General features: G+C 41.5%; 1 protein-coding gene across 1 annotated transcript; it reads left to right on the top strand.

Moving 5' to 3' along the window:
* Positions 1 to 1,054: 1,054 nt before the first annotated feature.
* Positions 1,055 to 10,682, top strand: pkdccb (protein kinase domain containing, cytoplasmic b). The gene is made up of 7 exons (XM_029459943.1): positions 1,055 to 1,883; positions 2,626 to 2,748; positions 4,854 to 5,125; positions 5,458 to 5,537; positions 5,840 to 5,947; positions 9,176 to 9,352; positions 9,717 to 10,682. Exons 1-7 carry the CDS (start codon positions 1,281 to 1,283, stop codon positions 9,821 to 9,823), a joined length of 1,470 nt encoding a protein of 489 aa, XP_029315803.1. The 5' UTR covers positions 1,055 to 1,280; the 3' UTR covers positions 9,824 to 10,682.
* The last annotated feature ends 5,978 nt before the right edge of the window (positions 10,683 to 16,660 follow it).

Raw genomic sequence — 16,660 nt, forward strand, 5'->3', positions numbered from 1 at the left:
TCCTTAGGTTTAACAAAGGCTGCTGTGTTGATGGTTGGCATGGAGTTTTTTTGAGCAGCCTGTCTTGCAGCTGACATAATGCCTTGTTGACTTCAGACACTGATTAACTTACACTGTTTAGCTGCCACACACATGCACACACACACGCACACGCACACGCACACACACACACACACACACACACACACACACACACACACACACACACACAAGAAAAAAATGCACCCAAAAACACACATAAGTACTGGATACCAGACATGCACACACGCATAATGAAAGGCTGAAAAGAGGGGGTTTGGCCTTTAGCTGCTTCTGAGGTGACAGCCATGGTAATTTCATATGGCAGATCTCTGCCAGTGAGTAGTGATGCGAAGGGAACAGTTCATTACAGCTTCAGTGCCTCAAGATCTGTGAAACAAACACAGTTGGATAAATAAAAGTGTTTGTGTAGAAACCATGAGCAGAATAGTGTATTTCTGTGAATCTGATATGTAACTATAATGATTCTGATCAATAATAAAACAATTCCTGTAAGTGTTTATTAGTAAAGACAAAAAGGTGTTTTGCTGCCACCTGTTGGACAGATTGTGAAGGTGTCGGCAGTTCCTCTGTCTGTCTCTCCATAATAATCTAAAACAATATGTTGTAATCATATGTTTTATGTCACTATAACACTATAATTAGCTTATATTATGAATTAAATATGCTATGTTTTTGATTTGATTAATTGTATTTGGTTTCTTTAGAATCTCAGCATTACTTGACGCTTATTGACGCATTACGCATTACTTGGCAATATTGTCCTTGTTATTGTCATTTTAATAAAGCATAGGGACTGGAAAATGAATCAGCATACTAATTATACAATACTTTATTTTTGTTGTAATCAAATTTAAGTTCAAATGTAAACCTTTCTATTTATTTATTTATTTCCTTTTTGTTTTTAAAGAAACAAAAGAAAGAAAACATTATAGTTTATTATTGCCACTGCATTTCTTGATCCACTACAGGCTGATTGCATTGAATCAGCTGCGGAAAAAAGCGCTTTAACAAGCGGATTGACAACATGAGGTCGAGCTCTCCTGCGAAGTTGTTCAGCGGGTGTAAAGTTACGAGCGGACAGGACACACCTCTAGAGGGAGTTCCCGGGGAGGTGGAAACGAGGAGCTGATCACTTCTCCTGCAGAAAAGTCAGCAGTCCTTTCACTCGGAGCAGAGCGGTCGTCCCAGCCTGCGGCCGCGCGTCCCTTCAGCAGCAGTAGCCGTGCCACGAGAGGAACATGCCTGGGATGGGCAACTCTTTATGCGCGGCTGCCCTCCTGGCTTTCGTGGTTCTTTCTATTCTGGTGTCACTCTTGATTAGCAGCGTGCAGCAATTTGGAGCGAGAATATCTAACTTTTCCAATGCAACTGTTGCTGTTGATGAGGAGGAGTTCGCGTCGCTCCGCGGGGCGTTGATTTACCAACTCAACGAGAGGCGCAACGAAATTATTCCGCTGCTTTTACCTGAGGATGATACAAACGGACTATCCGGACCTTTTTACCAGCATGATCAAACACAAAACTCCCATTTGGATTACAGTCTGTGGAATGAGATCACTCATGGCTCCAGGAAAGCGCATATGGATGAAATGGATTGCGAGTCTCTGGTGGACATGCAGGCGGTGGAGGTCCTCGGGTCTGGATACACCAAGCTGGTTGTCAAAGTGAATCTAGCCGGAGGTCAGCCTGTGGCGTTAAAACTCGTCAATGAGCAGGGGATCGACATGGGAAAGTGTGTGGAGGATTTTAAAGATCCTCGAGGCTGCCGTGAGCTCGTTTCTTACAAGTTGAAGAAAGAAATAGTCCTGTTGCAGAGGCTGCAGCATCCAAACGTCATCAAGGTAAAGTGCTCCCTCTGTCTGCCCTGTGTGCTTACATTTAGAGACTTAAAACAAAGTTTTTATTCACTAAAATATTTAAGATTAATATCCAAATAGAAACATTATAGACAATAAGCTTTTGGGATGTAGTGCATTAGAGGCAACTGCTCTCTTTGAAACACTGGAGCTACAGCTGGAATATTATTAAGATTTTCCATACTCCTTGTGCCCCTTCTCACATTTTCCTTTGTCTCACACACACAGTGAGCTGGGTGAAAGGCCTCACTGGCTCTGCAGGACCTTCCCATGTAATTAAATTAAATTCACTGACCCTCTTCTGACCTCCGGGTCCAGTTTGGCAAGAGCAGACAATGTGCCTCTGTCCCCTCTCTACTATCCCAGGTTGCATCTGAAACCCCCACAGAGTTTATTCACTCAAGCCATTACAGCCCAATTTAGACCTAGTTTGAATTAAACGGACAAGTATCTTTCTCCAGCAGTCGTGTGACAGTGGTGTGTCCAACTGCTCATGAATAGATTATTTTTTACAAGTGTACTGAGCCCATTCCCCCTCTGGGCTAATGTGATTTTACTGTCACAAGCTGCTCAGAGCACAGTTGGCAGAACATCATGTCCAACTTTTAGACACTTTAGCCTGTTGCTTTCTCTCATTTCTGAAGGGTTAAAATGCAAAAAAAACAAACGGAATCTTTTCTGCTCTATTGCACTGTGACTAACCCGCAGTTATTCTCCACTTCCGCAGCTCAAAGGCCACTGTGCAGGAGATGCAGGAGGAGAGGGGGGAAGAGTCACAGTCATTCTGGAGCAGGGGAATCCTCTCCAGATGATCCAGCTGCTCCAGAGTCCCTGGGAGGACAGATTCAGGGTAAGCTCCCGCTTTCAGCTGTCGATGCGCATGCTCTTGTCATTTATCCTTTACACTACACTGCACACTTGTGAGGCTGAAAGTCTCCCTCGCACATAATTTGCACGTTATGCATGTGCAAGCACTCGCTCCTCTTGGCAGGAGAGGCGAGGGTTGAGAGACGAGGGAGGCGGACATTTGAAACTCCTGGAGGTCTGACATCTGTCCCTCAGTGTATTTGATCAGGTCCCTGGCTGGAATGGAGATGGGTCCTGGAGTTAATCCACTGCAGGCTAGGAATGTCATGTCATCACACACACACACACACACACACACACACACACACACACACACACACACACACACACACACACACACACACACACACACAGTTTTAGTCAACCCCCATCACAGGTATGCTCACAGTGGGAGTCAACAGTGAATGGATTTACACTCCAGGGATCCGAGCGTGCGGGTGTTCTGGGAAGAGAAAGAAAGATTTTTTTTTTTTAATTAGACGGGGTATTAGAATACAAAGATGAAGAATAGAGTTCAATCAACAATGGTGGAAATTATGCTGCGACACAAACGGTAAACAATAGAGGTGCGATTATACTTCAAATCAAAAGATATTTAGAAATAGAAAAAGCAACAAAGACAAACAATCAAGGTAAATCAGGAGCACAAAACCGCAGGGTAAGACATTATAACGGGTTAGGACTGAGAACAGTAATTTAGCCTTTCTTTTCACGTTTGATATTAATTTTAACAACTTTAAAGTAGTTGGCATAGTTCTACATGAACACGGTGAAAGAGGGAGTACATGCCTTTCCACTTGTGTGAATATTATATTCACCCAAAATAATCACAAGATCAACAGGAGAAACAAAGAATGGGTGAAAGAGGGCGTGCATGAGTTGTTTTTGGATTAGCAAAAGTGACACCACAGTATCATCTCAACTATGGGCCTCATTTTGCTGCATCACCCAAATAGCCGTTCATAATATCCCCCCGGAGCTGCTCAGCCCCTTTCAGCTACATTGCATCTGCGCAGGCTACAGTAATCCGGGGTGTTCAGTTTCAGCCAGTCCCTGTTATTACAGTTCTTCGATCCCACCAAGTGACGTCCAAGAGACCCGGTGCATTACCTAACACCGCAGCTATGTTTGTAGTGTGACAGAATCATTTCATGCTCTGTCAGTGCGTGGCTAATGCCTTTATGTTGCCTTTAGTAGCCTACTTATTTTCTCTTACTGTTTTATTGTAGGATTTAAAGAGTACTATAAAAGCAGTCTCAGGAAATGGCTCGCGAATGTGGTTGCTGAAATGTCTTAAAAGCGAATAACGCAGTGTTTTTGTGAGTCTGAAGGTTTTTTATATTTGACCATTTTTAGCAATATAGTGAAACTTAATTACATTGTCCAATGTGTCACCTTTTGAGCAAAAACAAGTCCGTGTTTAGCTTCAACACCAAGAATTCCCTGGTTATTCCAGACTTTTATTAAAGGTTTTTATTTGACAAAAAGTGGCAGGAAGTTGGAGGGAAGCATGTAATCTACTCAATTCTGTTCAAACGCAAAAAACTAAACCCAATTTTGGAACTTCAAGTAGAGCTGCAAGTAACAATTATTTTCATTATTTATAAATCTTAGTTTCTTTTCATCAAATAATCATTTAAGTCTTTATATTAAGCAATTATTTAAGCATTAATCCTTTTTTTGCTGGTTTCTTTTGCCTTCTATGATAGTTAACTGAATACCTTTTTAGGTTTTGGACTGTCAGCTCGGGCTTTAGGAAATCATGATGTGAATTTGATTTATTATTTATTGTACGGCCCAAATGATTAATTGAGAAAATACTATTCAGATTAAATGATGAGAAAAATAACAGTTGGTTGCAGCTCTAATTTGATCTATAAAATGTGCTTTTAATTATAGTGCCAGAGCTCCAGGTGACATCTTTTTTTAATTGCTTTTTTTTGTCTGACAATACAATACAACAAAACTCAAACATATTACATTTGAAATCATATGAAACTGCAAAAATGAGGCAAATCTTCACATTGGAGAGTTGGAACCAGTGAATCTTTGGCATTTGCATCCATCTGATTCTGCTCTCCTCCCCAGGTGTGTCTGGACCTGGTCAGGCTCCTCCACTTCCTCTCCCAGTCTCCTCTGGGCTCCGTGGCTCTGCTGGACTTCCAGCCCCGGCAGTTTGTCACAGTGTCTGGCGAGCTGAAGCTCACAGACCTGGATGACGCAAGCGCAGAGGAGACATCCTGTCAGACGCACGCAGACTGCACCCTCCAGTTTCCACACAGAAATTTCACTCTGCCATGCTCGGCACAGGGAGTGTGTGGGGGCTTGAATGAGAAGAGGAACATTTACAACGCCTATAGGTAAGAGAAGTGACAGTTTTACAACATAATAGACATGATGGATAGAGAAGCAGCTACATGGATGATTGTTTAAATACATGTCCAGCTGTCTCCCAAAATGTTGTTGATAGTGAAGACATACAGCTGGAAATGTGTGGTTTGATGAAGGAGGTGAACCACAGTGATGAATAATTGAGTAGTTTCAGTGGAAAAAAAGTAACATTTTCAGTTGAAAACAGACAGCTTTATGGACTGTTTGTTTTAACACTAGTGTGAGACAAGTCATGTTCTGTGGCAACTATGTGATGGGGCTTGTCTGTCTGTCTGACTGAGTTGTCTTTGCCTGGCCCCAGGTATTTCTTCACCTACCTGCTGCCTCACCAGGCCCCGCCCGGCTTCACACACCTGGTAGACCACATCATGAACTCCACAGGTGAGGACGAGAGACGTCTTGACATGACGGGACGCTCACTATTGAAGATCAGAAAGCAAATCATTCCATTATTGCAGTCGTGTAATGACATGCCTCAGTATAAGTGCTTCTTTTTAATTAGCTTGACAAGATGCTTCATGACATGTAACAAGGTAATGAATACAATTTGTTATCTTTTGAGATCACACGACTGATAAGACAGGAGAGGCCTAGTGAGAGAGAAACGTATAGTCCATATTGGATAGTATGACTGTAGTCAGTTAGAACTTTTATCAGATTTTTAATGCATTGTGTGTGTCCAGGGGAGCTGAAAGCTGACATCAATCAAACGCTGGAGGCCTTTGAACACATCCTGCTCCTCTACAAGTCTGGCCTGCACCTGGACAACCTGCCTCCATCAATAATCAGAGGTAAGAGCTCGTTGAATGAAGGCTGCTTTTTATAAAGTACAGTGGGCCCTCTTGTAGACCCTTTTCTTTCTTCTTGGAGAGAATGCTTGACTTTTTTTTTTAATCCCCCCCCCCCCCCTCCCCCTTTTTTAGAGAAATCTCAGACAGTCTACACCTCTGTTTTCATTTTGTATCTTTAAAAAAATGAAGGGGGGGGTTGTTCTCCCGCTCAGGCTGTTTTGACAGGTTTATTAGGCAGCTGGAATGAGAGGACAAGACCAACAAAGTGGGATTAATCCTGCATGTCTCTGGCTCAGAAAGCACAGTCGGCATTCATTTAAAAAAACAGTGCTGGGATTACATCGACTTATTTTCTTCAGCCTTTCAGGATAGTCGTATAGAGATTTTTTGGTCCACTTATTGTCCAACTTTTGAGTTCTTTGCATTATAAAAGTCTTAGCCTTTCAGAATAGTCACACAAAGTACCTTCTTTTTTAATAACCTTTCATCACACTTTTGTATTCTTTCAGTATAAGCTCTGAAAGTCTTTTACTTTTCTTCTGTTCAACTCTCCTCACTCCCCCCCCCCCCTTTGCTGCCGTTGCTCTCCTCAGCTCTATGAAATATTAATAACAGAATGACTGGCTGCGTTCCTGTGGTGAGATTTTCCGTCCCCCCAGATGCTGGACTGTTTATATAGCAGCGCTTTGTGAATTTAATCACAGATTCAGAGTAAAGAGGCCTGGGCGCTGAGGCTGACACCAGGAGGGAATGTTCTAGCTTAACAAGGAGGTGCCATGAGTCAACCCTGCTGCTGCTGCTGCTGCTGCTGCTGCTAAGTGTGTGTGATAAGACTCCAAAAAAATGTGTGTGTACATTATTATATTAAACAGAGGTGTCTTTTGGGAGAAGGAAATGTCTGGTAATTTAGTTTAACCTAGTTTAGCTTGGTTTAGTTTAATTTATAGTTTGACATATTGGCAAATACATATATTCACTTGCCAATGCCAGAGAGTTAGAAGAGAAGATTAGTAACACACTCATACCGTATCTAATTGCCAATATGCAGCTACAGATAGCAGCCAGTTAGCTTAATTTATCATAGCAACTGAAAACAGGGGCTAGCCTGACTCTTTTTAAAGGTTAAAGAATCGGCCTAAGTCTTGTTCGTTGAGGACTCTTTGTTTAAAGTCTTCAATCTTCTTAAGAGGTGATAGTAGGTGGATTTTCCTACAGTTAGGCAGAGCCAGGCTAGTGTTTCCAGTCTTTGTTTTTAACTAAGCTAACCAGCGTCTTGTGTTAGCTTCATATTTAGCATACCGACATGTGAGTGCTAGTAATCTTCTCGCTATGAAACTCTCTCCAAGAGGCAAACAATCATATTTCCCAAAATGTCCAACTGTTGCTTTAAATTGTTAAACAACCAGACAAGAGAAGCAAACAACCAGGATAGTGCAAGTGTGTGTGTGTGTGTGTGTGTGTGTGTGTGTGTGTGTGTGTTATAAAACACATGGGCTCATTAATGTCTCCCCTAAAAGAAGAAAAATGGAGAAAATTGCAGCCAAAGATGCAGCTAAGCTCGATAAGAGAAGCCAAATGGCAACACATCTCAAAGACTAACGCAGCGAGTGTGTATGTGCATGTGTGAGAAAGACGCTCATCAAGTCCTAATTTGAAATTGCTGACAGATGGAGATTCATTGGTAATGTGAATGTTACTATTCCACAGCTGAGATCATTTGTGATTTGATGAAGGAGGGCAGAATGTGGTAGTTTAATGAAAGTATTAATTTAGTTGTGTGCAAAGAGGGAATTCTGAGCACAGTGATAAATCAATTCTTCGTATTAATTTGAGAGGAAGGCTGTTTACCCGTCCTTCATCTTCAACACAAAGAGCTTATATTCATACGTCTCTGTCTCCTCGACAGCTGAGGCCTGCCACCCTATAGCTCCCCGACAGGCCTCATTTTTTTTCTCCCCTGAGAAGGATCCTCGAAACACTCCTTCTCCTTGTTCCCTTTGCTCAACTCAGAAGGCAGATCCTCGTGTCCTTTTCCTCTTAACAATACCCCCCCATACACACACCAGCTCCTGCCATTTAGGAAGGTTAACAGTTTGTAACAGGGTGCCTCCTCCGTACGGACTCACAGACTAGGCTTTTGTCCTGCTCGTGTGTGTGTGTGTGTGTGTGTGCAGGCATATGTGTGCATGCGTCTTTCTCATGGCTCCTGCTAATGTGTAGCAGATGATTCAAAGCCAGATCCACAAGAAGTCTGACTGAAAGAGTTATAATGATGAATGTGACGCAAATGTTGGGCAAGAGGAAGGTGGAGTGAAGCGATTATTTTTAGTGTGGAGAAACAGCTGGTTAGAGAAAATCTCAAAATGGTGTCAGATTTTTAGAAAGAGCATAATAGACATAGAAGGTTATGGGTTGGCATTAACCTGTTTTAACAAAAAAAAGAGTGAAACTATTTTTATCTTTGGCTTTATTCAAGCAAAAATGCCAACGGTTTTGTGGTTCAAGCTTTTCGGTTGTGAGGATTTTATGCTTTTTCTTTGGCGCTTAAAGTAAATTAAGTATGTTTTTAGGTTTTGGACGGACAAAAGAAGCTATTCGAAGACATCATCAGAAATTGTGATTTGTTTAATTAATTTTTTTAACTTTGCAGCTTCACAAATAATGAAAATAATTGTAGTTGCAGCCCTATTTGTCACAACTGGCAGCAATAATTACAATTTAAATCTAATTTAACATGTACACGCAGCTGACATAAGAAAAAGTTGTGAAATATTTTTAGGTACAATTCAGGGCTGTGAGATGTTCAAAAACTAATTTTTATATTTCTATAATATATGTACATTTTCACAGGATACAGTTAAATTACTACTTTTTTGTTTTATCATGATGAAATACAATCTTTATTTAATTTTTTACAACAAACCTTCTGTACTACTGCAAGCAAATGGCCACTAGGTTTATATATTAATGTACGTTTTACATTTTAAACCTGTCAATCATAACCATTTTATTCTGAGTCATTAAAAGCTCTGTAGTTGCATGACACAAAGAAGCTGTGTCTTCACCTTCAACTGTTTTTCTTTGTTGTTCTTATCTGTATTCTCTTCATTCAATACTGTATTGGTTTCCCCGCAGGGATGATTAAACTTTAATCTTATCCTCAGAGAACACTTAAAAATCCTTCAGTTGCCTCATGTATTGAAGTGGCATCTCTTCCTCTGTGGCTAGATTACACCGTGATGCGAGGTATGGGGACCTCTGGGAATGCGGAGTACCGCTGTTGGCCGTCCTACAGCCAGCAGGGCTGCGTGCTGTCTGTCCACAGCGCCAGAGAGGCAGCGTACATCTGTAACTCCCACTCTCAGTGCAACAGCTTCACTCTGACCGGGAAGAAGACATGGACGGGTTAGTAAAGCTACAGATTAACTCCTCTTTTCTTTTCCTGTGTCTGGAGGTGTGTCAAATGTGTTTTATTTTAAGATCACATTGCTGGTCTTATACGTTTTCCAGCTCACTTAAGTCTGTAAAACTCATTACATGAATTAAATCAGCCAACTACTGAAAGTACTCCATAATAATAAGCGTGTATAATTACCCACAAAATCATGTCTGACTAAGACTGCTGAGTAAACATACTCAGCTGCTGCGCTTTTAATCTTTTGATGAAGCTTTTAAATGTTGTAATGTATACAAGGATATCAAGTCGAGACAAGTTACTTGATTGATGTTGCAGAAGTCTTTAACATGCCTTTTTTTTCATGCTGTGTAGGTCGCCTCCTGGCCTCCTTCAGGAGCAGCTTCAGTCATCTGGTGCCCGATGGGACATCAGAGGTGTATGTGAAGAAAGCCAAAGCTCTTGAAACTTCCACAGTGTGACGCAAGGATCAAACAGAACAATCCTGTTTCAGTCGAGCTACGGAGTGGGATGAGAAATAACACACAAAATGTTGCGCTTAAGATGAGAACCGCGTCCTCCTCGTGAACATGTTGAGCGCTGCTTGGCTCTGTGGATTTGCAGGAGGAGCGTAGAGGCCGGCCTGAGGAGGCGTTTGAAGTGAGGCAAGTGAATGTGATGTATTTATAGGGCTTCTGCTCAGTGGCTGTTTGATCTGCCTGCCAGCTCACTGCCTCTGCCAACTACTATTTAAAGGGATTTCCCTTCAGGTACAATTAAGGAGGGAGAACCTTGTGCACTCGACAGGTTTTTTTTTTCTTCTACCTTTATGTGCCATGTGTGTTAGCTTTCGTTGTGAAGCCGGGTCCCCCGTAGTAGGATTTTTAAGCCAAAGAGGTAATAAGAACAGCGGCTGCAGCTCAGCGTTTGAAGCCTGAGGACGAGAAAAGAAAACAAGCTCTTATACAAATACACTTTGATGTTAATGCGCTGAGGTTGTGGCTGTTTTTTCATGGTTCCCTGGCTTAGCTGCGCTGTGGTATGAGATGGCAACAACCATGTAAGCATTTCCACAGCAACAATGAGCAAAGATGATTAAAACCATTCCAGATCAGTTTTTACATACTTATGTAAACTTAGTTTTTATTGCTTAGTTCATAGATATTTATGTGATCGAATGAAATGTAATTGTTCTTACATGATTGTGCATTATAGCTTACGTGCACCTTGTGGGTGAAACTTTTATTTTCAATGAAAAATTATTTACTTTTTTTATACTTCACTTATTGTATATGTACAGTTTTACAATTTTGTAATTATATAAATGTTTTGTTTCTACTACTTTTTGCTGTTGTGTTCATTTGCATTTTTATTGCATTAAGTCTAACTGTAACTAACAGCCTGTTTGTGTGATTGTGATTGTGTGTGTGTCAGCGGGGGAGGTGAAACTTGCATGTGTATACTGACCTGGTTTTGTGTGTGTTTTTTAAATCCTTTATCTGTTCGCGTGCCCCCACATCTACAATCTGTCTCCCATCTGAATGGGTGAGATCGCAAACCTACGGAGCTCCGCAGAGTTTGCACAATACCAGAGGGATGCATTCAAATGACCCCTCATGCTGAGCTCATTATGAGCCTTAATTAATACATGTAAATTAGCTTACTTACCGTCCCTTTCTCATGGTGAGAGAGGGGACATTACTGTAAGACAAAGGCAGTCATCAGGACAATCAGAGCTCAATCTGCGGTTTGCACACGAATGGGTTTGCCATCTGTGCTTGCCAGGGGGAGCCGGGTGAGGTTGAGATAAGGACGGGACTGCAGGGTGGCAGGTTGAAGGATTTGTAAAGTCAGGACTTGTAGCAACAACAGAGTCTGGTGCGAGAGAAAGAGCAGAGCAAATGCCAGTGATGACTTGATATGAGCCAGAGACATATGTAATATGACATCCCCCACGCCTCACATATTTCCTGTTGCTGTTTTAAAAAGGGGAAGTGCAAAAAATAAATGTAAATTAAAGTTAAATGTTTTTTTTATCAGAAAGAAAACAAGGATCATAAACAAAAGTAAAACAAACTCCAAATATCTTTGAATGGGGTGATTCCTTTGCCATTCAGCCATACCACTACCCCTGACGTGAAAGGGCACGTTCTCTCTACAAATGACACTTTTATGGCTGCGACACCGGGGAGGCCTCGGGGTCCTCTTTGCCTCATGTTGGCCCCTTGTTGTCTGGACAAAGCTGGCTGATTAGCGTCTGATTGTTGAGATAAGAAGTCTGAGTCAGATTTAGATAAGAACCAACCAACTTGTCAGGACTCACTAGAAGGACTGGTTGGATTGTGGGGAAATAATCCCCCACAAAATGTGTGTGTGTTTTATCTATGCTTCAGTAAATAGACCTGCAGATAGCCACACAAAAATCAACATTGGATTTGTTAAAGGAATAGTTTTGGGATGAATGCTTATTTGCTGCCCTGCAGAGAGTTGGATGAAGTTATTGATACCGCTCTCATGTTACATTACATTACAGTTCATTTAGCTGACGCTTTTGTCCAAAGCGACGTACAAAAAGTCATGTCTTTAGCTACGGTACTAGAGATGAAGCTACCACAAGCAGTCGATTAGCTTAGCACAAATACAGCTTTTTTTTGTTGCGGTTAAAGCATAGTTTTGAGAAGATTGATACAACTCTCATACAGTATCTGTCTGGTACATTCACAGTAATAGCTAGCAGTTAGCTTAATTTAGCATACAGACTTGAACAGGGCAAACAGCTAGCCTGGCTCTGTCCAAAGGTAATGTCATTTTAGAAAGAAGTTACGGCTCAATGCCAAGAATTAGTGTGGCACTAAAATGGTGGATTGTTGTTTACACTTCTTTTGTGCAGATTAAACAAATAAGATAATGTGTTTTAAACAGTGAACTTTAGAGGGGCTTTTATAGATGGTTTTGTTTTCCCTTTTTGAAAGAGCCAGGCTAGCTGTTTCGCCCTTTTTCCAGTCTTTGTGCTAAGCTAAGCTAACCAGCTGCTGGTGGTAGCTTCATTCCCAAAACTATTCCTTTTATGTTTTGCTTCTCCAGTACACAGATGCAAGTTAGGACTCAGCAGGTCGACTCAGTAAACTGGTCACAGAACATAACTTTTGAAGCATTTATTTACAGTGATAATGCAGAGCACACTCCTCCCCCACCCGTTTTAAGCAATTAATTTATTGAAATTTACAGCTGCGACTCATCCTCCTCCACGTCAACTTGGAAAAGAAAACGTCTGGCGTCTGACTGTTTTGTCTTGGCGCTCCTTTTGACTGGGCTAATGGATGTTCTGGCATCGTCCATGGCTTGCACATGTTGTTTATGATCAAATGTTTAAAAGAAAATGCAAAGCGGTGGAGTTATAGATTTATTAGTTGATTCAGTTGATTTTAGTGCACATTCCCAGCACAGGACAACGTCTTTTTTCATGTTCAGATTTGTTGAAGCTGGTGAATCAGCATTAGAATCTGAGGTTGTTCCAGCGGAGGTTTTCACAGCATAGCTTTTGTATTCTCAGTTGAGTCTGAAAGTATTCCCTTTCTTCCCTCTGACTTTGTTTATTTAGCTGGAAATATGTGTGGAGGTTTGAAGGTTGAGCTCCTCTGAGCCTTTTTTTTTGTTTGTTTTCTTCTGAAAGTATTTTTTTTGTTTAGGGATGTTTTTATCATTTGCATCGTGGTGAAACATTTAACATGATCATGTGGTATTGCTCCCCTCGTGTTCATGTGTGGTACACTGTTCCTCTTTTTAACCATGTAATTGACAAGTTGGTCTTTTTTTCCTCTTTTTTTTTTAAAGGGAATGAGCGGGGGAGGAGACAGAGATTGTTTTTTTTACTCGGCTCCATACCCTCCATTTCTGTTTTTTTAAGTTTCCAGTTTCACCCGACTTGTTTCTGTCGGCTTTTATTCATGACCTCCATCTGGAAATAATATATGTTCATGAAAACAAGCCATCAGCAATTTTAGGGAAGAGTTGTGTGTGTGTGCAAGTGCAGGGAGGGGGACATTAGGGCCTCTTCTGTAGGATTCAGGCTCCACCAATGTAACAGTGTTAGTGCAGTGAGAAAGACATGTATGAGTAAGCTAAGAACCAAAGCCTCCATCATCCTCTCTTAAAATCCTGCTGCAATGCATTTGTGGTCTGGCTAAAGTCTTTGATTCAAATGCAAAGTTAGTCATCAAATGCAAGAGACCGCAGCTGCTGCTGGGAGAAATTACGTGTAAGGCAGGTCTTTGGCAAAATGTTTGACCTTGGCTCAGTCTTAAAATATGCATTAACTCAGTGAAAGCCTGCATAGTTCTGCAGGAAAGAAGATCTGGCTTGTGTTTGAGTTGCTCACAGGAACGTATGCAGCCTGTGACGGGAGAGATAGAGCAGATATTCACTCGACTCTAGGCTCACAGAACACCTCTGTGCCTGTCTGCCGCCTTGGCTGCGGTACACAAGAGACCGGCCGGTCACACCTGAGAGCCTCTGAAGAGTAGCCAGACATTTAGCCGGCCTGTCCCGAGCACAGAGGCTTCTTAGTTTGCGGGTCGCTGTCTGTATATCTAACTAACTATTTGCCTGTCTGCCTGGAGCTGATACAATCTCTTTTAGAGCCATAATGGCTTTAGCAGGCCCTGAAGGAGAGAGAGCAAGTAGGTGTGTGTGAGGAGAGGTTTTCATTTCTGCCTGTCTGTGTTTGGGAGGGGTGGCAAGATCATGTTTTAAAAGCCCTGAAGTTAACCCCAGTCAAAAGGTTTATGCCTGCCACTAAAGCCACAGAGGCTTCTTGAAAGGTGTAATAGCTCAGCATTGTATCCAGTGAGTGCAGTGCTGCACAATTGGCTTCAAAATGGTGTATTGAAATCAAATGAAAATGAAAGAACTGATTCATGCTCGACTTTTGAACATTACTTAAACATTTCACTGCGTTCTCTCCACTGAATGTCTGTAGTCTCACTAGGGTGGTGTTGTAAAACCTTTTTTTGGTTATGAGATCCCCACATGTTCTGCTGCCCAGCATTCCCTCCCACTACATCACAGCAGCAGTCTGGGTCATTTTTCTTTTGAACCTCCCCCCTCTCCCCCCCCTCCCTTCCTCACCAGTCCATCCATCATACAGAGTCTCAGGAACCTCCTTTCACCCCACCCGTCCTCCCCTGTTGCTGCTGCTGCCCTCCCTCTCTGTTTGAAATGCTCCTTCAGGCCAAAAACTCCACAGTTTTACTATTAATTTAGGACTCCGTCGCTGCTGTTAAATTGTTCCACTCCATACATAGCTTCAACCCTCCATCAGTGTCCTCATCCTGCCAATCTTCCACCGCTCCCGTCTTCTTTCCAAGTCACAGCCCAAAACTGCTGTGAAGCATCTGGAGTTTCCCCCCGTCTATCAACTGGCTGAGACCTGAGGGCAGGGCTGCTGAGGATCAGGAATTGTGTGTGTGTGTGTGTGTGTGTGTGTGTGTGTGTGTGTGTGTGTGTGTGTGTGTGTGTGTGTGTGTGTGTGTGTGTGTGTGTGTGTGTGTGTGTGTGTGTGTGTGTGTGTGTTGCTGAGGGAAACTGCAGTTCAAATCAAAGTGCCTGCCTTTTGTTGCATGCTCTGGAATCCCCTCCGTCACACCTCGGCCGTTTCTCAGCAGGAGGGACACACTGCCCCCAGCCAGAGGAAGACTTCCTTTTTTACAGTTAATCCTCTACCGGAAATACACAAAGACCCCTCTGTGAGTCACACAATTCATTGCATTCAGGACTTTTAATTTGATAAGCTTTTCCGATTTGTTCAAACACACTCACAAGTTTAGCCCTTTCTTCGCACATAACATTTGACCTTTTCATTTCATGAATAATTAACATTGTCTTTAATCTTTTTAATCCTTAAACTTTTAATGACTTGTGAGAGAAATGTCAGCGAGATGAGGAAGAAATCACTTTATCAGAATATAAAAAAGCACTTTATTTCTTTCTTCTGCTATTCGGTGCACAAAGCTTATACATAAAAATACAGTATGTGCATAATTGATGTCTTTCTTTAGGCATTTCATATGCGTTACCAGATGTACAGTTTAACAGTGTCTTGTAATCTCATGTGGAAAGTGCTAAAATATTAGCCATGACAAGGAAATATAAATTAACAAACTATAATTGCATTCTCTCTTCTTTGGTACAGTGAAGTGCAGCTTCAGTTAGATTGTGCAGGTTGTTAAACCTGTAGAGAGCTGTGAAGAGAGCTCTTTGCCACAAGTCCCCAATTAGGGTTCTGCCCACACAGCCATAAAACAGTTAGTGGAATCATTCGGAGGCTGTTAGATTTAACGCTATTAAGAGTTCATTAGTACCTGCATACACAACTGTTGCTGCAGTGGGAGGATCATTAACATAGACCTGTTAAAGTAGGCTAGAGGCATTTTCACTCATATTAACTACATGCTCCCCCATTCATCAACTGTAGTGGTACGAACTCAAAAATACACATACGCAATATATATTTGTCTTTTAATGCGGTTTGAGAACAGCACAACATGACTTAAGTGAGGCGGTCCAAAGTACACAGGTTTAAACTTAAAGTGCAGGTCTTAAATATTGAGCTGCAGCTAAGATAGTAACACATTTACAATATTATAAGGAAGATATAGAGTACCACTTCATTAATTATACTTTTTAAACTGGTTTAAGTATAATTATTATTATTTTTAAATGATACCTTTCAAACTATTACATACGGGTAAAAATAAATCTATGAAATCTTCAATTGATCTGTTTTTATAATGATGGATCTATTTAGTGATTTATTTTCAATTACCATAAATAACGGTACTGCAGCACAATACACTAAACGGACAAACACATGTCACATCACATCACATGTCGATGCACGTGTTGGCATCCATCTAAACTAGTCGTGAATATGAAACCACTCGATGTGTGTAATGCAAAAAGGAATCGGCAGATAAAACAAACAAATGACCATACAAAAACTAAGAATGCTATTGATTGATAACATTAAGTAGTAAAATGTAAAATGAATAAAGAATACACACACCTCAGAATGTATACAATACGGCGAGAGTAGAGAATAACTATTATTAAGTAGTGATGAGAGTAGGACCATTCAAAGGAAGGCTGGTGCACTGAGCGGATGTGAACTGAAGAGAGTGGAAGCAACTTGTTGAGGGAGACTGACACAGGGGAGGGGAGAGGAAGAAAAACATCTGTAGAAAGAGAGCGCGGTTTAGCGAGAGGTCGACAGAGACAATGATGGAGAGAGATAAACTGAAGAGAAAGGGCAACATATTAGA

Source organism: Cottoperca gobio, chromosome 22, assembly GCF_900634415.1.
Source record: "Cottoperca gobio chromosome 22, fCotGob3.1, whole genome shotgun sequence".
NCBI classification, from domain to species: Eukaryota; Metazoa; Chordata; class Actinopteri; order Perciformes; family Bovichtidae; genus Cottoperca; species Cottoperca gobio.